The sequence below is a fragment of the Cyanistes caeruleus genome, chromosome 26, assembly GCF_971803275.1.
Source record: "Cyanistes caeruleus chromosome 26, bCyaCae1.hap1.1, whole genome shotgun sequence".
Taxonomy (NCBI): domain Eukaryota; kingdom Metazoa; phylum Chordata; class Aves; order Passeriformes; family Paridae; genus Cyanistes; species Cyanistes caeruleus.
Window position 1 is genome coordinate 3770045 of NC_141726.1, and position 23275 is coordinate 3793319.

Consider the following 23275-nt stretch of genomic DNA (forward strand, 5'->3'; position numbering starts at 1 on the left):
TAGTCCCTTGTTGAAGAATTCTAGTGTGGCATTGAATGAAAATTCTTCAGCCTGTTCTCCAGCCCCTTCTGTACCTTCCAGTCCAGGGGGGTGGTTTGGATTTTTCTATGGATCTGTGTATCCTGTGCAGGATCCATCCAAGTTCAAAGGATGTCTTTGGGCCTAAATGAGGGATCTTCCAGCCTAAATTTATTTGTGATTTGAACACAGATCTTCAGTGTCTAGAATTAATTCACTGATGGTGCAGCAAATAGGATCATGGAATGGTTTGGACTGGGAGGGAGTTTAAGGATCATCTGATCCCATGGGCAGGGACACTTTCCACTGCCCCAGGTTGCTCCAAGGACAGTCCAGCCTGGCTTGGGACACTTCCAGGGATGCAGGGGCAGCTTCTCTGGGAACAGGTCACCGTGCCAGGGAGCAGAGCACTGAGTCAGGATGTTGGTGGCCTTTTCCAGACCTCATTTGGGCTGCTGGAATGGACCAGGATTTTCCATGGCTGCCTTTTCAGTTGTATTCTTTGCTCTTGCCATGAGCTCTGTGATTCCCAGCGAGTGCCACTCCTGGCTGGGCACAGAATGCCAGCATGGCATGGGTTGGAAGGGACCTTAAAGATGTCTCATTCCATGGGCAGGGACACCTCCCCCTATGCCAAGCTGCTCTAAACCCCATCCAGCCTGGCCTTGGACACTTCCAGGTCTGATCTGTGCTGGGAGGTGCCAGCTCGGGCTGGAAGGGGGTGGCACGGTCCCAGCAGTGCCTGGTGGCCCCGGGAGCTGCTGGGTGGCATTGCCATCTCAGGAGGGAGGCTGGCACAGCCTGGCTGGGGCTTTACCTCTCAGTTTTCCTCAGTCAGGGATGCATCTCTGCCCTGGAGCTGCTGCTGGCACCAGGGCTGGGGGCTGAGGAGGCTCCTCGTGGAGGGGTCCTGCCCAACGTTCCCAGCTTGGGAAACCTCAGTCTGGAAGGGCTGTTAGAAAGGATGGTTTGTGGTGGAAAGAAGTGTTTGTCATGTGAAGCCCCAGGCTCCTTGGCTGGAGTGTCTGGAACGCTGCCCCAGCTCACCTTGTGAAGTCACCAGGTTTTGCTCAGCCACATTCCCAAGAAAAGCTGAGCTGCTGCTGCCTCCTGAGCAGGAATTCGTTCCTGCTTTCCTCCACCTCCCTGCCATTCCCTTCAGATCCTCCTCTTTGTATTGCTCTGACAGCTCCTGCTCAGGAAATGCAGGGGGGCACCTGTGGGAAGCAGGAGATGCAGCACAGGCCCAGGAGCTGTCACTGACAAGGGGTTAAGTTTCCCCCACTCTGATTTTGGCAGCCACAATAATTTCCTTAAAAAATCACAGACATGTGAGGCAGAGGGATGCTCCACTCCTTTTCCCATCAGGTTTCTTTTAAATGTGGTGTTTTTACTGCCAGGTCCCGTTGTCCCAGCCCTTGGGGATGTTTCTGTGGCTCAGGAAGGTGCTGGGATCTGAGCTGGGAACCTGCTGTGATGGGAGTGTGTTCACTGTCTCCTGGGATTTTCCTCCTCTTTGCTGGGCATGGATGGGAGGAAAATTCCAGGAGAAATCTCAGAGGATCCTAATCAGGAAAAAGGGACATCAGGAGGAATTTCCTCGTGAAAAGGGTGGGGAGGAATTGGAAGGAGCTGCTTAGGGAGGTTTGGAGTCCCCATCCCTGGAGGTGGCACTCAGTGCTCTGGGGACAAGGTGAGGATCTTGGTTGGCCTCGAGGGTCCTGGAGGGCTTTTCCAACCTAAATAATCCTGGGATTAAGTGATAGAACAGGAAATTCGGGCAAGAACAAGTGAGGAAATGTGTCTGACAGGGAGATGTGCTGGGAACGGGCTCCTCAGGAGAGCTGGGAGCAGCTCTGGCACTGGGGGTGTTTAAAATCAAGCTGAGAGCTTGGTGGGAAACGAGGCAGCATTTGCCAGGAATCAGCCCCTGGCTGATCCTGATGGATTTTGCATCCCTCCACATCTCCATCCTTCAGCATGGGCAGTGAACCCCCCTGAGCAAACCAGGGGGCTTTGGCTCTGACTTTGGGCTGGATCTTTGGGCAGTTCGAGGCTCACCCCTTGCGTTGTGTTGCAGCCGACGATGCCTGCGGAGGGACCCTGCGGGGCCAGAGCGGGATCATCTCCAGCCCTCACTTCCCCCTGGAGTATGGCAACAATGCAGACTGCACCTGGACCATCCTGGCCGAGCCTGGGGACACCATTGCCCTGGTTTTCATGGATTTTCAGCTGGAGGATGGATACGATGTCCTGGAAGTTGCTGGCACAGAGGGATCCTCGCTCTGGTAGGTTCCTGCTGGTGTAAATTCCTTGTAGGACACTTGGGGTGGTGCTTGTGTGGGCAGAGCCAAACTTCACAGGGTGGTCAGAGAGAGCAGTTGGTGCCTGAAGGAGGGGAAATTCCCAGTTGTTCCCAGTGGCTTCCTTCTGAAACTTGGGATTTGCTTGGCAGGCTCCGCAGTGAGCACTGGCTGCTGCAAATTCTGGTGTCTGCAGTCAGAGTCCATGGTGTGGCTGGGTAGGAGAAGATTAATTAAAAAACACAAATAAAATCACCCAACCTCTGAGAACCCCTCAAACCCTGCCACACTCAAGCCTTGGTTTTGCTAAATGTTGTGATTATTGATAAACCCATTGCTGTTGATGAACTTCTGGAAATGTTTCACCAGATCTACTTGGCCCTGGGACAGGAGACAGAATTCCAACCCCCTTCTCACCCCAGGGGTTGCCTGGAAAATGCTCTCAGAAATAGTGCTTTGATTTGGGATAAAGGCCAGTATTTCCAGTATTCAGGAGCTACCCCTGTGCTCTGAAGGCAGGAGAAATAAGGAACCACAGAGGGAATTTGATGTGTTCCTGATATTGGTTTTATAGCAAGAGACATGGGGACTGCACTCAGCAAATGGTTAAAAGTCCTGACTGGCAGCAAGTGGAAGGTCCTGGAAGTTGGATTTGAACCCAACATCCCTCTGGAAGGGAAGAATGAAGCATTTGAAATGATCAGGTGTTGTCTGGGATTATCAGCAGCCAGTTAAATTGTGATTATTTGTGAGGATCCTGTTGCAAATCCCATTTATTTGAGTGATTTATCTTGGCTGGCAGTTCTGAGGGAACAGGATTGGAGTGTTTTGGGTGTATTGATGGGAGGGAAGTTGCCATTTACCACGTTCCAATTGTTTACTATTCCCAGGCCCCCCTGGAAAATTAGATGTTGCTGCTTGATGAAAAAAAAAGCCTGGGCTGGTTTTATTAGAATGCATTAATATTTTAGGGCACTGTTGGTTCGTAGGCACTCAGCTGTGCTGGCTGGGAAGATGGATGGAGCTGGTTAAGAAACATTATTCAGCCTGGAGGTGTGTGGAGCCAAGAGCTGTGTCTTGTCATGTCAAAAATAAAACAAAGCCTGGCAGAGGGAAGCTGATAGAAAATAAAATAAAATAAAAAACAATATATAATATATAATATATAATATATAATATATAATATATAATATATAATATATAATATATAATATATAATATATAATATATAATATATAATATATAATATATAATATATAATATATAAGAAAAGAAAATTTAAAATAAAATAAAAATATAAATTAAATAAAATAAAAATATAAAATAAAATAAAATAAAATAAAATAAAATAAAATAAAATAAAATAAAATAAAATAAAATAAAATAAAATAAAATTCATAAATACAGCAGGGAAACAACTTTAAAAATGCCAGTTGTGGGGAATTTAAGCCTGGCTTTGATCTGAGCCTGCACACACAGTCTTTAAAACTGAGATTAAACCCTGGTTTAAGTTTTACAGGTGTCACTTTGGGGTGTGTTGGAGGGAAAAATGATGGATTTACATCCCTGCTCCCCCTCCAGGTGTCCATGTGCTGCATCCCTGGCGCTGCCTTTCCCTGGATGAGCTCTGGGGTCCCCTGGCCCCACCAGCAGGAATTGCCCCCTGGTAGAAGCTGTTCCTGCTTTTTGAGGTGCATCCCTGAATTTTACATCCCTGATTTCCACATCCACACAAGCCAGCCCCAGCCCATTCCAGGGGATCTCATTTTGCATTCCTGAAGGAAACTTTGCAGTCCCACAAGCAGAATTGCAAAGAAGTCTTGTTTGGAATTTCATCTCTCTGAGCTGGCCTGGTAATTAAATTCAGATGAGTCAGTTCTCAATAATTTTTGCCCGTAGGGGGAAAAAACCTGCTCCTATCTCGTCTTTAACCATGATGATGTGATTCAGCAGGAAAAGAGAGCTCAAACCCCTTTTTCCCCCTTCTGCCTACAAAAAAAGGGGTTTTAATTATTGGTAATAGGGCACAGAGACTTGCAGCCAATTCTCTTGAAGCCTCCCGCAGCTGAATATTCCAAATATTTAATTTTCTGAGCATTCCGAGTAGTTTTAGTCATGGCCAGGGCTGGGCACGAATAAACAAAATCCAGTTCCATCAGGAGGATAATTCCTGTGTGTTTCCAAGCTATGGAATGGCACCTAATGATGGTATTTATGAGCCCATTAACTCAGCACTTCAAGTAACCTTGACTTGACCTAATCTTAGAAAAACTTGCATTATTATCCACCCTCCTGGCTTTAAAAATTGATTTTTGGGGGTTTTTAGTTTTGTTTTTTTTTGTTTAAATGAGCCAGCTTGCTTTAAGTGCCTTCACATTGATCCACAGCCTGGAAAATCCTGAGCTGGGTTTCCTTTGCTCCCCATCCTGTTGGATGCAAATCCTGCAGGAAGAATTCCAAGGGAAAGGGCTGTGCCAGGCAGAGCAGCAGCAGTGCAGGAGCTGTTTGAAACAGATTAATAAAATCACACATTTCCAGCTCTTTCAGCTGCTCCCACGGCTCTGCTGGGGAGCCTTGGGCCCAAATTGCCTTGACAGGTGAGAAATAAAATCCTGCTGAGCAGGGAGCAGGAGGGGGAAGGTGCAGGGTGGGATGAGCCTGTGGGATTGGGCAAGGTGGGCTCTCCAGGCTGGGAGGTGAAATGGGAAGCAGGGCAGGAGCTGCCCTGTTCTCCTTTGGGCCATCCAGGTGTGATCCTGCCCTGTCCCCATGGTGTGCTCAAATGGGAGCAAGAGGATCTTTGTGTCGCCCTGAAACTCAGTTTTTCCATCTTGTTGACATAATTTCTAAGAGCTTTCCCAGGTCAGTGACTGTAAACACAGATATGTATTCATTCTTTCTGGTACACGTCCTTTGATGGACGTCTCACACAACCAGTGTGATTGGGAAGGTGCTAACCTGACTATCCAATCCCTGGTCATTGCCCAGAATCTATAAATACTGAAGTTGGAAGAATAAAACCAGTTTTTCCCTGTCATAGGGGAGCTGTGTCTGTGTGAGTCATTGTGACATCTCTGAGGTCCCTTCCAACCCAGTCCACTCTGGGGATCTGGGATGCTCTGGCATCCTCACCCCCAGACTTTTTCTTGTCTTCCTGATTTGGGGTTCTCTTCCCTTTGCTTTGTCTCTGAAAGATCTGGCAGGATTCATGCAGTTCCTCCCTCTAAATCCATGGAAAAGAGGAAAATCCCCCAGAGCTTGAGTCATTCCTGATGGTGTGCTTTGTGCCAGGACCTGCTGGAGCTGGGAATTCCCAGTGCTGAGGCTATCGGGAATTGCTGCTGGTTGTCCCTGATTTGTGGCACCTGCTCAGAGCCTCACACCCCAAAACCTGTCAGACTGAGCACCCAGAACACCCCAAAATGTGTTTCTGACAGAGCCTGCCTGGGCTCTTCTGGAGCTTCAGGAGATGTTTCCGATTGCAAAAATTAAATGCAAAATTTACTTTTAGGATGGAGATGGTTTCTTTGATAATGAGGTCCAGATCTTTTGTATCCATGTTGTGTTTTGTGTGGGTGGGAGGGACTGGGATTTTTGTTGGGAATTGTGCTGCTGTTGCTGCTTTATCCTGGTGTCGTGGGCTTTAGAGCACAGAATGCTCCGAGTCGTTTTGGATTTATTTTAGGAAAGTTGAATCAGCTGTCACATTGCCCCGAGTGCCTCCCACTCTTTGAGCCTTCCCTTGTCATTCCCCCTGGGAACCAGTTTCTGCTCCTCGGTTTTTTATTGATAATCCCATACTGAGGGAATGCAGTGGGAGAAGCAGGGCTGCAAGTGAGGATCGGCCAAATCCAGGGAGTTTATTCCTGTCTGAGTTCAGTTCCTCCCCCTCAGTGTCTCATCTCCAGCCTGGGTGCTGCATTTTCCTCCCTGGCACAAAAGCTTTCCTTCTCTGTTTTTTCACTAAATTTGTGTAGAATTCCTTTTGGCTTTGTTCTGTGATTTCCTGGGAAAGGAATCTGTCCCAGCACATTGCATGTGAATTATTGCACACACTTCCAGCACAGCTGTGCCAGATGTGAAGGCAACACAGGCACCTCACTGTGCTCCAGATGTTGGGCAGTGGGTGAAAACAAAAGTACCCATGCACCAGGTGAGCCTGAGAGAACCAAGAACCCTGGAATTCCAGGTTTCTCTGCTTGATTTTACGTTTTTTTTTTCTGGAGCTCAGCCCAGGGGGCCCTTTGGGGCCATCAGCCCTTCCTGGAGCAGGAAGTTTCTGAAGTTCTCTCTTTATTTCTCTTCCTGAGACCCCTTGGGGCCATCAGCTCTTTCTGGAAGAGCATTTCTAAAATTCTCTCTCATTCCTATGTTCCTGAGACCCCTTGGGGCCACCAGCCCTTTCTGGAGCAGCACTCCTGGAATTCTGTCGTTCCCACGTTCTCTGGTTCCCCTGTTCCTGCAGAGAGCAGAGATCAGGGGGAGGTTTTTGAAGGAGCCATCAGTGTTACAGCAGCTCTTCTCATGTTCCTTTTCCTGTCACTACCTGCAGCTGATCCTTCCCTCTCTACCTCCTGACTCTGTCTCCTAAGTGGTTCCCAAAGGTCACTGAAGCTCTGGGATGCTCTGGGATTCCCTCTGGATGCCTCTCATTCCATCCCTCTGGCCAGCTCCACTCTCTCCATACGCCTTGTGCTCAGGTTCTGGAGGTCAGAGCTTCACATGGCGCTGATGTTGGGTGGTGAAAAACTCCTCAGTGTGGGCTCCTAATGAACCAACCCATTTTCTTTATATCAAAGCAGCTTCTGATCATGCCGTGGTGGCCTCGGAGCTTACAGCTCACACTTTTCATCTCGGAGCTGCCTGTGAAGTCCATGGAAGGGCTCTGCCTCCAGAGCTAGGATTTTGTGGTTTGGGATGTGTTCCTGCTGCTGCTCCTGTGCAGCTTTTCTGGGATGGCCCTGCAGTGTCCTGCAGTTTTTTCCTGGCATCCCAGTGTGGCTGGGAGCCGAGGATGGTCCCACTCTGCCCCCCGAGCCTCTCCAGCAGCTGCTGTTCCTCTCAGGGATTCTGAAAAGCAGATTGCTCCCCAGTGATTCTCATCTCACACTTGCCACTCTCCAGCTGAGTTTCTCCAGGCTGTAATTGCTTTTATTTGCGAGTTGACAAGAATTATCCTGCCCTGGGCATGCACGAGGCTGGAGCTGGGAAGGTTTTTGTGTGCCTTGAACTTCTTTCATCATCACTGAAAACCCAGAAAAATGGGGAAGATTCCTTTCCCTGTGCAATGATTGGAGCTTCCTTACTGCAAGAACTCCTGGCTTTATTTGTAATGTTCAGATGTTTTTCTTCCATAGGAAGTGTTTTCCAAAAGACTGGGAAACATGGATGAGGTGGCTTTTGAAATCCTTATTTCAATGTCAGTTACATCTTCTTTGGAATCTGCAAAATCAAGCTCCTTATTTAATCCCGTCATTTTTCTTCCCAAGTGTTTATGTGCTTTTAATTGGAAACGAATTCCACAAAGGCTTCAAAGTCCAGAAACTTTGCTTTAGTGGAAAATGGTCTTCCTGCAAAATCCCCTTTTCTCTTGGAAGGTGCATTCCCTGCTGAGAACATTCTGGAGAAGCTGGAACCAGAGCAGTTCCAGTTCCTGGCAGCAGTGGTGGGAACCTTCCAGCCTTTGGAATTCCTGATCTCCAGAGTTGATTTGAACATGGATTTCCTCTGTGAAGAGCAGGAATTTGTAGGTCAGGAATTTGTTTCTCCCTGTTTTCTGGGAGGCAGAGCTAATGACTTCCCAAGGGAATTCCAGCCATCCCTGAGGATCCTCGGTGCTGTTGGGAAGTTCAGGGATTGGGAATGCTTTGGACAGAGAGGTTTGTGCTCCCACATCATCACAGAGCTCCTGGCACTGCAGAAATAACTGGGAATGCTGGAAGAAAGGTGGGATATGGAGGAGTTCCATGGTCTGTGGGTATTCCTGGAAGGAAGGTTTCAGCTCCTTCCTGAGGTCATGGCTGAATGTGGAACAGCAGAACCCACTTTCCCCTGCTCCTGTCTGCCATTCCTTCTCCTGGGAAGCATCTTCTTCCCAAATCCTGCCCTGGGACGTGGATCAAACAGGATCAGATCCCATTCCCACTCTCCCCCCAGTCTCATTTTTCCATGCATTAACATGATGAATTCCATTTGCTGCATAGTGGAAAGCTTTTAATGACTATTCAGACTGGGAAGGAGATGCTTTTAGGCTGAAAATGACCTGGTAATGGTTCAATTGTCTTTTTTATCCCAATTTGTCCCTTCTTTGTTGTTTGGTCACCTCAAGGGCAAAGATCCCAAAGGAAAGCACACTGCTGTGTGCTCCTGAATCCCAAGCCTGTGATAGTGGAGGGAAAAAAATCCCTGAGGGTCATTACTTCTTAATTTCTTGCTGTGTTTGTCCTGCAAACACACGTTGGAAGAGTAAAAAATAGAGGTTTTTGCAAGAAGCCTTAATAGCTGTAATCTAAAAAGAGGATTTTTTTGAGGCTGAGAACTGAGTGTGACACGCCTGGCTGGAAGCTGAGAAAAATATTGGAACCTTCTTCAGGATGTGACCCAAAATATAGACTGTAAAGCAGTGAATAATACCCAGATTTGGCAGGGGAAGGAGGCTTTAAGTAAGTGCAGACGATGTTTTGGGTTGTAAAAAATGGGATATTTGGGATTCTCTTTACAACACTGTCATAGCTGAACACTGATTTCTCCCAGCTAAAGCAGGGATTTGGACAAACGTTGGTGGGAAAGATCAGTGCCTTCACTCCGAGGTGTTCCAGGAGCTGTCTGTGCCTTCCCAGCACGTTGTTTCATGTTCAGACACCAATTCCTGTCATTTCTGGGACCTGTGCAGGGAGGTCTCCCTTTGCACAGGGATCCAGGGAGCTGCGTTTTGGTGTCAGGATGTGTCTGCTGGAGCTGATAACACTCGTGTTCTGCACCCTCCCTTATCTGCAGCTTCAAAGGGAGCAGTGCAGACACCTCGGCTGCTTTCAAAGGCCTCTCCCTGCTGGGCTTTCTCCAGGCCCCACTCAGGGATGTTTTTCTGCTATTTACAAGTTGTTTCAAGGATGGAATCACTTTGTTTTCAGATGTCAGCTGCCTCACAAAATCTGGTTTAAATGCTCTTTGCCTGCTGGCTTTTCCCTGGCTGGGTTTGCTGCAGCTGCTCCTGGATCCCAGCATGTGCCCCTTCCCTGGGCTCACTTGCCATCACTCCCTGGAGCTGGGAATCACCACTGATGGATCCATTCCATGCTGAATTCATCCCTCTGCCGTTAAAATTACTTTTTGAAGGATGTCTGAGCATCAGGAGAGGAAAACGTCAGCGTTCAAAGAATAGAGAAACACCAACGTGCATTGGTTCAGTTCCTTTTCAGAGGGCAGAGGAAACAAAGTGTGGCCACAGCATGGAAAAACCCTTGAAGTTAGGAATTTGAATTGTGTTTTCAGAGCTGGTATTTGTTAATCTTGATGTGTTTTCAGAGCTGGGCTGTTGTATCTGTTAATCCTGTTGTGTTTTCAGAGCTGGGCTTTGCATCTGTTACTCCTGCGGTGTTTTCTCAGTACTCTGTTGTATTTGTTCATCTTGACATCTCCATAAGTATCTGGGACCTCTGTGTCTTGACACATCTGGAGTACAACCCCATATCTGTCTATTTAAAATTAAGCCAAACTTCTCAATTTTCCAGCTCTAGTCCAGGCCTGGGGGCCTCTTGTCCTCGAGTCCCATCCCTGCAGTTACTGTGGCAAAAATTGACCTTTGTTCCTGTTGTTTGCTTTGCTGCTGCTGCTTTAAAAGCTAAAGATGCCCTGGCAGGGATCAGTGGGGTGAGGAGGAAAGTGCAGAGTCAGTTTTCCGTTCTGGATCCCTGAGCTGTTCACCTGGGAGCTGTTGGATTCCTGAAGGGAGAGGGAATTGCTTTCCTTATCAGCAGTTTGGGATTGATCACTGCAGCCTCACCTGGGCAGGGTCAGATCTGAGGGGTGAAACCCCAACTGAGCACCCTCGGGACAGGGGAAGGTTTTCCTTTCCAGGGCTTGATGTCTCCTTAAGGAATTAGTCCAAAATCTGGTTCTGGGGATGGGCTGTTAGGCAGGAACGGGAGGGATTCCTGCGATAATCATGAATTCCACAGGCTTCTAAATCCAGAGTTCTCCTGCCTGCCCTGGGAGCTTGGCACGGGGACATTTCTGTGGCTCAGACTGAAACCTGGTCCCATCAGTTGTTAAAAGCAGGCACATCAGTGAGTGTCTGACTCAGATCAGGCTGCCCAAAGCCCAGATGGAGGCAGATCCTGGGGCTGGATCCAGGGAATTGCTGAGCTTTGCTCCTTGGCACAGTTTCTGTCCTGGCAGGTCAGGATCTCTCCAGCTCCTGCTGGGCTTGGCTGTAACAGTTTTGGCAGTGTCACAGCAGGGATGGGTTGATTTTTTGCCTCCCAGGGATTGTTCTGGTGGCTGGGTTTGGAGTGGGGATCAGGAAGATGCCCAGAGCATCAGTAAATATTGGAGGATTAGGAATAAACAAAATGCTGTCGACAGTTCATGTGTGAGGATTGCTTTACTGTCTGGAATTCCCAAAGAATCAGAGAGGCTTGGGTTGGAAGAGACCTTAAATCCCATCCCATTCCACCCCTTGCCATGGGCAGGGACAGCTTCCAGTATCCCAGGGTGTTCCACGCCCCATCCAACCCAGCCTGGGACACTTACAAGGCTGGGATATCCACAGTTTCTCTGGAAAATCCAGTAAATGGTTATAAAAGCTTAAAACTCAATCAGGCCTTTCTACACTTTTAAAACAGTTTTATTCCTTTGATAATTCCCAGTTGGAGCACAGGGGGAATACCCATCTCTTCCTGTTCTCCTTTATTCCTTTGTCTTTCTCCCAGTCTTTCTAAATTAATTTTATAATCATCCTTTAAATGATGGAGTAGGTCAAATTAGCTCTTTTAGCCAGAATTACCTGCATTAAAGATCTCCCTTAAAAAAGAAAGGCATAAAGGTAATTAATAGCTTCAATTATTATAATGTGGCTTAGCTTGTGCTTTTCTCTTCGAAAAACTTGGTTTTGATAAGTCAGCTGTTCTTAAAAGGGGAAAAAAATAACAGAAGTGCTTCAGGCTGGAAGTTGGCATGAAGGAATTTGGAAATCAGGTTGTTCCCTGTGTAATGTCAGAGAATAAATTACCCCATTGATCCTGGAGCAGTGCCCTGTGCTCCAAACAGCCCGGTGGGAAGGGGGGTGTTCAGAGAGAAGGTTTGGGGTTTTTTGCCCAATCACAGATGCTTTGTGTGAGTTTAAAAACCAAAGGATATTTGTTCAAAGCCACACTGGAATTTCTGGCGCCTGGAAGTGAATCAAAGGCAAGGGGAAACGAAAGGGAAATCTTGAAAGAGGTTTCAAAGCTTCTCTGTGATGGATGAGGGGGAGGCAGGAGATGGCAAAGCTGACTGGGGAGAGTGAGGCAGGGCTGGGGTGGTGGAACAGGGAACGGGGCCAGGAGCTGCTCCCAGCTCCCCCCAGCCCTGGAACTCCCGGGCCTGCCCCAGGGAGGGTTCCCAGGCTGGGACTGGGGGTGCTCAGGGGTCTCTGCTGGTCCTTTGGATATCCTGCTGCTGCTGCTGGGCAGGTGGGTACTGTGCCCAGGTGGGTCCTGGGCAGGTGGATCCTGTATCCAGCTGTGTCCTGTTCTCATCTGGGAGCTGTGTCCTGTTCTCATTTGGGAGCTGTGTCCTGTTCTCATCTGGGAGCTGTGTCCTGTTCTCATTTGGGAGCTGTGTCCTGTTCTCAGTTTGGGAGCTGTGTCCTGTTCTCATTTGGGAGCTGTGTCCTGTGCCCAGCGGGGGCTGTGTCCTGTGCCCAGGTGGGAGCTGTGTCCTGTGCCCAGGGGGGGCTGTGTCCTGTTCTCAGTTTGGGAGCTGTGTCCTGTTCTCATCTGGGAGCTGTGTCCTGTTCTCATTTGGGAGCTGTGTCCTGTTCTCATCTGGGAGCTGTGTCCTGTGCCCAGGTGGGAGCTGTGTCCTGTTCTCAGGTGGGAGCTGTGTCCTGTGCCCAGGTGGGAGCTGTGTCCTGTGCCCAGGTGGGTGCTGTGTCCTGTTCTCATTTGGGAGCTGTGTCCTGTTCTCATTTGGGAGCTGTGTCCTGTTCTCAGGTGGGAGCTGTGTCCTGTGCCCAGGTGGGAGCTGTGTCCTGTTCTCAGGTGGGAGCTGTGTCCTATGCCCAGGTGGGAGCTGTGTCCTGTGCCCAGGTGGGTGCTGTGTCCTGTTCTCAGGTGGGAGCTGTGTCCTGTGCCCAGGTGGGAGCTGTGTCCTGTGCCCAGGGGGGTGCCCACCCCTGCTGTTGGTGCTGCCAGTTCTGCTGTCCCAGGGCAAACCAGGACATTCCCAGTGAAATCTCCCTGTGCATTTTCCTGCTCGTGAGCAGTGCCAGCAGTGCCTGGATCCCTGCTCCAGCCCAAGGCTGGGATTTGGGAATGTTCCCTGATTCCCTAGGTGTGAGCTGTGCTTGGGAAGGGGCTCCTGATCCAGGGAGTCCCCCTGGGCTGGGCTCTTCCATTTGTTTGATGTGCACAGGCTGAGGCAAAATCCACTGCTCTTCTGAAACTCTGATATTTCACCCTCTGATTTGAGCCTCGTCTCCAGTTGAAGACAGAAAAAGCTCCTGAGTCTGATAGCTGCACTTGATCATCTTAAAAGTCTTTCCCAGCCTTAACAATTCTGTATTATTTCAGTATTCTGTATTATTCTGTATTTTTCAGCCTTAACAATGATCTGTATTGCCACATTCCCTCAAAAACCCGTTTAAAAGCAGAAATGTTGAAGCAGCAGGGTCTGTGCTCGATAATCTACCCCCCCAGAAACTCAAAAGCAGAACAATCTCAGTGATTGGCATTTAGAACATTCTGTCATTGATTATTTTTTTCTCTCAGGCTTTTAAGGAACTATAGATTTTTAGCCTGAAATTAATATATCGGAATTTTTGTGGGCAGAATAAAACCCTCATTAAATTTTGCAATGTATCAAACAGCTTGCAATTAAAATTCATTTTGAAGCAAGTTAACAGAAGTTTTGTTAATGTTTAACATCTTTATGGGTGTCATTCTCTGTAAATTTGGACTAATTGAGTCCAAAGGGACAAACTCACGGATTCTGCATTTGCTGTGGATGCCAGGCCTTGCTTTGCTTTTGGCATTTTTCCCCTTCCTTTATGCAAGTTCTGATTTTAGCAAGTTGCCAAGAAAGTAACTTATTTTGTTTTTTCTGCCAAACTGCCAAGAATCCATCTTCCTAAATCTCGGAAAGACTGCAGCAAATCTCTGGGAAGACAAGCAAGGCTTCACTGACTCCAAGGTGTTTCCTGGTGGGAAGTTCAGTAGATTCCAAACCAGATTTTTTTAGGTTTTCCTTCTAAAAATGTTGTTCAGAACAAGCTGCTCTGGGCATGTAAAAGCCTTGGCTGGGCTCCTGGTTGTATCCTGAAGCTTGGAGGTTTCCTTGACTGGAACATAAACCAGCCTGAAACATTTGGAATTGTGAATTTTCATGTTTCTTACTCCTCTTGAATATTTTCCCTGCAATTCCAAAGCAGTTTATAGGGAGCAGTAAAAGCAGTGGGAAATATTTCAGAGTGTGTGGAATCCGAGACTAGAACCTGATCTGGCAGAACTTTAAAATTCCCCTGGACTTGCAGGTGAGGAGGGGTCAGAGTTTGCAGAGTTGGTGCTTTGAAGACTCTTCCCAGCAAAGCTGGATTGAACCCAGATTTAATCCAATCCAGGATAAAAATGTGGGGCAGGCTCTGCCAGGGCTGTGCTCCTCAAACACCATCAGCAGCATCCAGCTCGGAACAGGCTCTTAATAGCACTTTATTGATTGAAAGGGGAGAGGGTTCATCTGAACTGTGGATGATTCTGGGAATTTCCTGCAGGATTTGGCTGATCTGAGGCTGTGCCAGGCTTTGATTTAAAGGCAGCAGCACAAATAAAGTTGTCACTGCACAGGGCTGCTCTCGGCCTGCAGGTTCTTGCCAGGTGCCCTGGCTTGAGTTGAGCAGGGAGATCCTGCACAAAAGGATGCTCAGATCCTCCTAGAACAGGTGGAATTCCATGGAATTCCAGGCTGGCTGCAGCTCAGAGTGCTGCTGGCTGTGCTGGGCCTGGATCAGGACCTCAGGGCTCTGCCAGCTCCATGGAATCTCTCCTCCCCTGGGGCAGGACGTAGGGTTTCCCTCTGAGCTGGACAGGATTGTCCCTTTTTCCCCTTTTTTGTGGAAATGTGTCCGTGGGGTCCCTCAGCTGCTCCCAGAGGTTTGTGCTGCATGCAGGGCTCCGTCCCATCTCCCACATCATTAGTGAAGGCACGAAACATCACTGGCCCCACGGTGTGAAGGTGGATTTGGGTTTTTTCCTGGCAGAAAGTGGACTTGGTGTCTGCTGCCTTTTCCAGAATTCTGCTCCATTTCCAACTGCAGAACATTCCAGGATTTTTTATCCGATCAGACCCTTGGAAACAGGGAATGATAGGTGAGTGAGCAGTGACACAGCTCACATCAGCTGAGAAGACTGAGTGGAGAAGGAGCAGATTGATCTCTGAGGAGCTGAGAGAGGAAGAGAAAGTCAGAGCAGCAAAGGGCAGACTTTAAAAAGCAGGAAATAATAAAAGCAGAACCCACTGGCAGCGCTCAAGAGTTTCTGCAGTTGGAAAGAGTTCATGTTGTGTTAAGGTCACCCACAGAGTGCCTTAAAAAGGACATTTTGCCCTTGTGCACTTTTTGTTCTGCTGCTTTGGCAGCTCAGATCTGTGCACTCGGGTGTTGAGAGCTCTTCATCCTGCCGGGAAAGCCACGGAGCACCAAGGGATGGAGCAGCCCTGGACCCTGCTCAGCTCAGGTTGTGATGCTCAGCCCTGCCAGAGCTTTGGTTACCTGGTGAAGAAGGATCAATGAGTTTGGTGTGTCTGGGAGGCAGGGCTGCCTCGCACTCAGCTCTGGGATTAAGGCAGGCAGGGAATTCTGCAGCGATTCCTCGAGGACTGGGGTCAGCTCTGGCCATAAAAACCTTGCAGGGACTGAGTAGGGAGTGTGTTCTCCTCCTCACACACCCCCAGCCACAGGGTGGGGTTGTTGGTGTCAGGAAAATTAATCCACAAACACCAGAGGTTTGTGTCCAAAAAGGAGCCAGAGGAGTTCTGTAACTTCATTGGAATAAAGAGAGAGGCCATGGGGCATTTCCCATGGGGTCTCTCAAATTGTTACAGGACACAGCCTCCCTTTTATCCCAATTCCCAGCTGCATTTCCTTCTCTCTTTCCACATTGGCTGAGGTACTTGAGAGGCACAGACTTCCCAAACTGACTAATACAGACCCCCTTCTAATGTGTACCCCCTTTTCTTTCTTTTCCTTGTGTCAGTCAGTGGAATTCCTATGGAATTTATGGTTCTTTCCATTGTTTTTTTCATCTCTCTGTATCTAACTTTATTTAGCAGCAGACCCACAGTTTGTATGGACAAATCCCTCATTCCTTTCTGGAATGGAATGGAAACACTGGGGTGTCTGTGCAGGATCAGGAGTTGGACTTTGATGGTCCCTTCCAGAACATTCCATGATTCCATAGTGCCCAGAAGAGGAATCACATCTTCACCCTCTGGTGTAGCCAATAACGTGGATCATCCAAAGAAATTCATCACCAGTTTTAAGATGACAGCTTTGCCATCCCCATCTCAGTCACATCCAACATCACCAGCAGCCACTGGGACTGTGCAGCTGATGGGGAAGGGATAGAAAATGAACTTTGTCAAATCAACCAATTTCTTAAACATAAATAATCCCATTTTACCTGGTGGTTGGGCTCTCCTTTTTGGGGTTATCTGATGACAGTTTTGTTCTTCACATGGAAATGAAGATTTTTTTAACCCTAGAATGGTTTGGGTTGGAAGGGGTTTTAAACATCATTTAATTTCAACCCCAACCATAATGTGGATATTCTTAATCTGGGGTATTTTACAGATTCTGGGGTATTTGACACCCTCCCCATGAGAGCTGCAGCTCCCATCCCTGCCTGATGGAACTGGAATATTGTAGCTTTAAGTGGAATGGGGAAGTTCGCAAGCAATCCTGTATTTTATCAATGTAAATGATGAATTCCGGGCAAGCCAAAACTGGGTCTGTCAAGCTGCTGCTCCAACTGCACTTCTGATAACTCAGCCACTGCTTTTCTCTTTTTCCTTTTTTTTTTTTTTGTTTTTGTTTTTTGTTTTTTGGTTGGTTTTTTGGGGTTTGTTTGTTTGTTTTGTGTTTGTTTGTTTGTTTTTGGTAAATTAAAAGCAACAGATGAGTTTGGGGTTCAGTGGGGGTGGCACACTTTGGAAGATCCGTTCCATTATCTCCCCTCAAACTGGGACTGGGGATTCCCTGTCCCCAGGGGCTGCAGTGCAGGGTGCCAGGGGACATCATCCCAGCTGCTGTGGGAGTGGGAGAGCCTGGAAAATTGCATTGGGAGCATCCCTGGCGTGGGCTGGGCTGTGCTGGGTGTGGGGAAGGAGTTTGTTCCTCCGGTGATTTCTGATGGAAATCAAAGCTAACAAGGGGGGCAGTGAGTGCTGCCTCTCCCCGAGGTGTGCAGGTGGGGATGAGCTCAGAGATGCTCAGTCTCTGCCGTCCTGCCTGCACATTGCGCTTCAAAGAGCCGAGCTGTTCTTCCATCCTGGTGGCTCTCAGCGTCTTGTGCCGCCGTGGCTTTTTGGTCCCATTAAAATCAAGCTGTGAACAAAAGCAGGTTATTGATTCTTGAGAGTGGGGAGGATGCTTTGGCAGGCAGTTAATGAGCAGAGAACTCTTCCAGGCTCTGATTTTTCCAAGGGTGTTGAAGTTGTAACATCTCAGTTAACGCGTGACAAGGAGCCTGCAAAGGCTCCCAGTCATCCAGAATTAATCTGTTCCTAAGTAGGGGTTTAGGGCAGGCTTCTTCCAGGTTTGGCTGCTGTGGATTGGTCCCCAAAACCTTTTTGGGTGGCATGAGTGAGAAGAGAGAAGAGGGTCCCCCTCCAATCCCTTCTTGCTGTTGGGATTCACTGGGGTGACTCTCATCACCCTCTGGGGACACTGACACAGCCTCAACCCCAAAGCAGCCCCTTCAAAGGCTCAAATCCTCACTGCAGCCTCGAGAAAGAGTTGCAGGGCTTGGTTTTGGTGGTTTGTTTTGGTGGAATACTCAGGTGTATCCATGAACACAGACAAGGCCACGTGTGGGAGCATCACTGCAGAGAAATACACGAAATAAATCTGCTGTTCATGAGTGCTCCAGTGCTTCCCCTGCTATTGCTGCCACACAAGAGCATCTCGTGCACACAGAAATGAAAATTGCTGGGATGAGGAGAATGGAGCTGGCTGAGAGAGAGGGGCTGAAGTGCCATTGTTCCCTCAGAACAAGAGGGGATCTCTGCAGAGGCACAGCTCTCGTGCTCTCAATGGGACCACAAGTGCAGCAGTCATGTCTCGGTGGCTTTGTGCTCAATAATTGGATTTTTTAGTTTTGTGTGGGGGAGTACAGGAAATTCTGGGTTGTGTACCCAAACTTTGAAGTCCCAAATGTGTGTCACGTGCCTGTGATTCGACACTGGTGGTGGCAGATGTGTGTTTGTGCCCCTGGTCAGGCACAGGGAGGCGGATTTTGGAGGGCCTTGGATAAATATCTGCCACTCCTGGCTTTTCCCTTCTGCTCTGAAACTCATCCCCTTTGAAGCCCCCACATGGAGAGGGGAGGGACAGTGAATCCCAAGGACAGGGACGAGAAATCCTGTCCTGGACAGCTCTCAGGTGAATCCATGCAGCTGGCCCAAAGGGAAGGCTGTCCAGGCAATTTCCAAGTTGTTTCTAAATCATTTTTCCCTGAGCAGTGACAACACAGGCAGTATTATGGTAAAAATGACATTCCCGAGTCTGTAACAATGCCATTAACGTTATTTCTGAGCACATGAAAAAGGTGCTGAGGCTCCCAACAAGCCAAAATTGTGCCAATTCTGAGAGAAACCATTTTCTGCAGTTGGTTTATTGCAGGTTTTAACTACAGTGGGGAAAGCAGAGGAAGGAACCCACCCCAGGCCCCCAAGATACATTCCCCCCATAATATCCATATTTATCACTTACCCCCCTCCTCCATCAGTTGCCTGCAGCTCTTCCAGGATCATTGTCTCCTCTCTGCTGCTGGAAGGCTTCCCCCAAACTGTTATTTCTCCTTGTTAATGGTCTGTTCTCACAGTTATTTCCATCTCTAGTCTTCACACCATTAGTGGCAAACACATCCAGGTGGGTAATGACCAATTTCCAGTGCAGTGTTTCCCATCCCTTCCTGTTTTCCTGTCACTAGAAGATTTCCTGCCGCAGATAACTGGAATTTTACTGTGTGTTTGGGGCTGGCAGAGTTGTCCCTCAGCCTCTCAGGTGGCGTTTCAGTTTGAAGGGACTGGTGGGAATGGCCAGACTGGGAGTTCATTGGGACGTGCTTGTAAAAAGCGGATGTTTGCAGGCAGAGCTGCAGGAACTTGGAGCCATTCCTCAGGATCTGTGTGATGGGTTCAATTGAGTGGAACCCATGTTCCAACTTCCCCAGGCCTGATTTTGCCTGAGTGCCACTTGCTTACGGAGCTTGCAGGCTGAGGGATGGGGGAACGCAAAGATTCCGTGGAAAGCGTAATTGGCTGGGTGATATCTGGGGCCTTTCTGACCACTTCGTATTTGTAACGTGCCAAAAATAGCTGCTCCTTCTGCTGGAGCCACGGCTGCTGCAGCTGGGAATAGATTTTAATTGATGGATCCTGTCAGGCTCTCAGTGGCCATGCAGGCAGGAGAACCATTAAAGTGAGATTTCTTGTCCCTGCTCACTTAAACATTCTGCTACCAGCTCATGGCAGCTTTGCAGTTTCCCCTTAATATCACCAGCCTTTGTACCCGTATACTTGGGACGTATCCTGAGATTTTAGGTTTCCCAGCAGGGAGAGCTGCTGGCCATGGGCTTTGTGTCCTGGTGTTACAGGCGTGCAAAGACCTGACAAAATCCTGTGTGTGGAATGAGGGTCAGGAGCTCCTCGGGAGTTGTGTGGAATGAGGGACAGGAGCTCCTCGGGAGTTGTGTGGAATGAGGGACAGGAACTCCTCAGGAGTTGTGTGGAATGAGGGACAGGAGTTGTTTGCTGGAGACTTTTGGAGCTTAGGGAAAAACATGGCATTGACCTGGGGCTCTGGGATGTGTCCTTGGGTGGGAACTGTGACCATCCCTAAAGGAATTGGGACAAGGGTTGTGGTCAAGAGGAGAAACCTCTCTGAGGCTCCTCCAGCAGGGTCAGGGAGCTGTGTAGGTTTAGGCTTTGAGTTTGTGCACCTTCCCAAGGCGTTTTCCTGGGAAAAGCCATGTTTCTGTGTTCCTTGCACCCTCCTGTCTCCCCATCTGCATTCACTGTGCCTCCTCCCCAGCTCCAGGAGGACCAAAATCCCTCCTCTGCAGAAGGAGCCTAATTTAACTCCTGGTTTGGAGAAGTCATCACTGTTTTCCTTGTGGATGTGCAGGAACATTTATCCCCATCCCACAGCAGCCTCCCTGCCACCCACAACGGCGCCAGCTCCATTAAACCCCAATTCCTGCTCGGCCCAAAGACACCAGAGTGGGCCAGGGTTTGCTGCAATAACAACTTGGAACTTTATTGGGGCTTCCCAAGGAACTGCGATTTCAGGTAGGATCTGCTGTCATGGGAAGGAACTGCAATCATGGGAAGGAACTGCAATCATGGGAAGGAACTGCAATCATGGGCAGGAAATGCAATCATGGGCAGGAACTGCAGTCACAGGTAGGACAAGAGGAAATTACGCAGGTTCGCCGCCTTGGTGGTGAAGGAGATCATGAGGTTCTTCATGGCCCTCCTCCGGCTGGACATCATTGGCCTGCTCCAGCTCCTGAGCCTGCGGCGGACCCTCATGCCCTTCATGCGCTCAGCCTCTTCCTTGTACATTTCCTTGTCTTCTTCGGGCAGCCTCTGCCACATCCTGCCCAGCCTCTTTGCCGTCTGCACCATGGTCAGGTTTGGGTAGGTCCTCTGGAGCCGCCGGCGGTGCCTCTCCATGAAGAGGAAGAAGGGTGGCAGCGCACGCCTGGACCTGAAGCGGACACTCTTGCCAAAGCGCCTTCCCCTCCTGGCCCGGAGGCGGGAGCGTGCCCTCATGGGCCTCCTGAGCATGTGGCGGGGCCTCTGGATGGTGATGCGGAAGAGCATGGTGGTGCTGGGCCCCCGGCGCGAGCGCACCGGCCGGGCCATGGCTGCGCGGGGCCGGCCGGGCTGGGCTGCTCCTGCTGCTGCTCCCTTGCTGCCCGGAGTTCCTCTGCAGGAACGCTGCCGAGGAGAACAGGGTGGTGCTGCCCCTCAGCACCGGCTGCCGGAGCGCACTGAGGAAGCCAGGGACAGCAACGGGCCAGGCCTCCGCGCCAACATTGCCACAGCACTGTGACATCAGCCTCCAGGGACCAATCAGGATGGGCCGGGCCAGCTCCCTGCAATGCCATTGGCTGGAGGGATGTGCTAATGTCATAGTCAGCATGGTGGAATGGGTTTGGGTTGACGTGGGAGCGCTCCCATGGACAGAACGTTGGTGACAGCGCTGGGCCTTGGGGCGGCGAGGTTCCCAAAGCCAAGCAGGACAGGCCAGGCCGGGTCCCTGAAACTGTGTGGGCTGGAGGGATGTGCTGATGTCATTGCCATGGTGGCAGAGCAGGTCTTGGATGAGTTGGGGGCGTTCCATGGATGGAATTTTTGGGTATGCCATGGTTACATGTGGTCCGCATAGCAAATCAGAAGGAGCCAGGCCTGGTTCCTACAGCCTTTTTGGCTGGAAGGATGTGATGATGTCATAACCGTGGTGATGTCATGGCCATGGCGATGGAGCAGGTCTTGGTTGAGTAGAGAACGCCCCATGGATGGAATTTCAGGATGTGCTATGGTGATATCACTGTGCCATGGTGACACCAGGTCTCCCAAGCCCACCAGAAGGAGCCACATCCTCTTCCTGTTACCCTGTTGGCTGGACCATGTCACAGCTGTGGTGATGTCACAGCCGTGGTGGTGACATCATATCCCTTCACCCAGGGCCATGCCCCTGCTCCAATTTTGGCTCCGTTTCTCACCCAATGTTTTACAAACCTGTAACACCCAAGGAGGGAAGTGGAGCCCTTGGATTTTTTGTCATGATAAAATGTGGAGCTGCCGCTCACTGCTGCGAGGTGGCAGCTGATAATGGGAAAATGGTTTAGTAGCAGCCCTAAAAATAATTGTCTGTGACAGCTGTTCCTTGGTTCCTGTCAGGAGAACCACTGTTATTTAAATCCACAGCCCTTGGACTCCATGGCCAATTTATTTGGGTGGACTTTTCATTAATTTGAAAGGTTCTGCGGGTTTAAAAGCCTTCATTAATTACGCTTTAGCAGATGGGAATGCAATAAGGTTCTGCAGGTTTGTCTGGGAAGAAAAGAAATTCCAAGTGGTTTGTTTGGTTGTTTCCAAAAGGTGAAATCAGCCATTCCCAGGCAGAGGTGAGCTTGCTGTCCCCATCAGAATTCTTGTGACCGAGGACAGGACTATGAATAAAACAAATTGAAATTTTGACCACTCATTCTGAGTACAAGGTGATTTATTGAAGTTCCCAGTAGTGTTAAATATTCATATGTAGCCGATTGCATAAGTACTAAATTATGAAACAGCTCCTGCTCTGTGGAACTGTCTCTCTGAAAGGTAAAGATGGGGGAGCAGAAGCCTTGGAAGTTGGGAGTCATCCCTGAGTTACACACGGATAACTCTGGAACTGCGTAATTCCAGCGCAATTAGGGCTTGTGTAATTACTGGGCTGGTTAATCCTGGCAGAGAGGGGCCGAGGACTCATCAGGCTCATGGCAAAATCCAACCTGGACAAAACGTGCTTCTCAATTCCCCTGCTGTGTTTACTCCAGGTTGTTTTCCAGGGGCCTCAGCCTGGTAAATAAACTCTGATTTCCCCACCAGCCTCATTCCTTTCATGTCCCTGCTCTCCCTTTGCGTGGAGAGAGTGATTTGCATTCCATTTATCTCTCCCTTCCCTTGTTTCCTTTGCTCTCCAAAGAGAATCTGCCCTGGTGATTATTCTGGGGCAATGAAATAATTTCATTCCAGCAGTCACAGGTCCCTTCAGCAGGTGCTTTATTATCTCAATAATTCAGCCTGAGAGACTTTCCAGCCTCCCCAGTTCCCACAGTTCAGGAGCTACAAATAAAACTCTTTTGCTCTTTTCCTGATTTGGTTTATTTAGCCTTTTTTTTTTTTTATTTTATTTTTTTATTTTTTTTGTTCCTGTGTTCTTTCCAGATCCTCACCAGGAATTATATTTAAATGTGGAATCAATGCTGTTCAGCCCAATGGCCTTAAGGGGTGCATTGTGTTAATATGCACGTAAGGGCAGCGCTGTCCCACTTGGGCTGGGTCATTTATAAAATTCACTTTGAATTGAGGCCATTTATCTGAACTCAGCACAATGTTTGCTCATGTCCCTAGATTACCTACATACTCCATCAAAATAGATCAGTTGGATCCAGGGAAATCTGGGATAGAAGTGCTGGAATAAACACAGGGCATTGCTGGGGTGGGACACATCCATCGATCCTGTCTCCAACGTGGAGTCGGGGTTAACCACCACCACTTTTATGGGGCCTCTGCAGGCAGAGAGACCAGAATAAAGCACCTTTATTGCTCCAGCTTGCTCTTCTATTGGAGGGTTTCATGTGGAACAGTGATTGTTAAGGACAAATCATTTGTGGGGAGCAGAGCCCAGGAAAACCAGGCTTTGGACAAGACACTGCAGAGGTTTTCCTGTGGCTGTGGCTGCTCCAGGTATTTAATGATGGGAA

At 48.9% G+C, this 23275-nt stretch overlaps 1 protein-coding gene across 4 annotated transcripts in view; it reads left to right on the top strand.

The window, feature by feature from the left end:
* The window catches only part of CSMD2 (CUB and Sushi multiple domains 2), a 274223-nt gene that overhangs the window by 82344 nt on the left and 168604 nt on the right, over positions 1–23275 (top strand). For all 4 annotated transcript variants that reach the window (XM_086863203.1, XM_086863206.1, XM_086863204.1 and 1 more), the window contains one exon: positions 2099–2306. In XM_086863203.1, coding sequence (XP_086719329.1) covers positions 2099–2306 — 208 coding nt within the window. The remainder of the gene's footprint in view (positions 1–2098; positions 2307–23275) is intronic.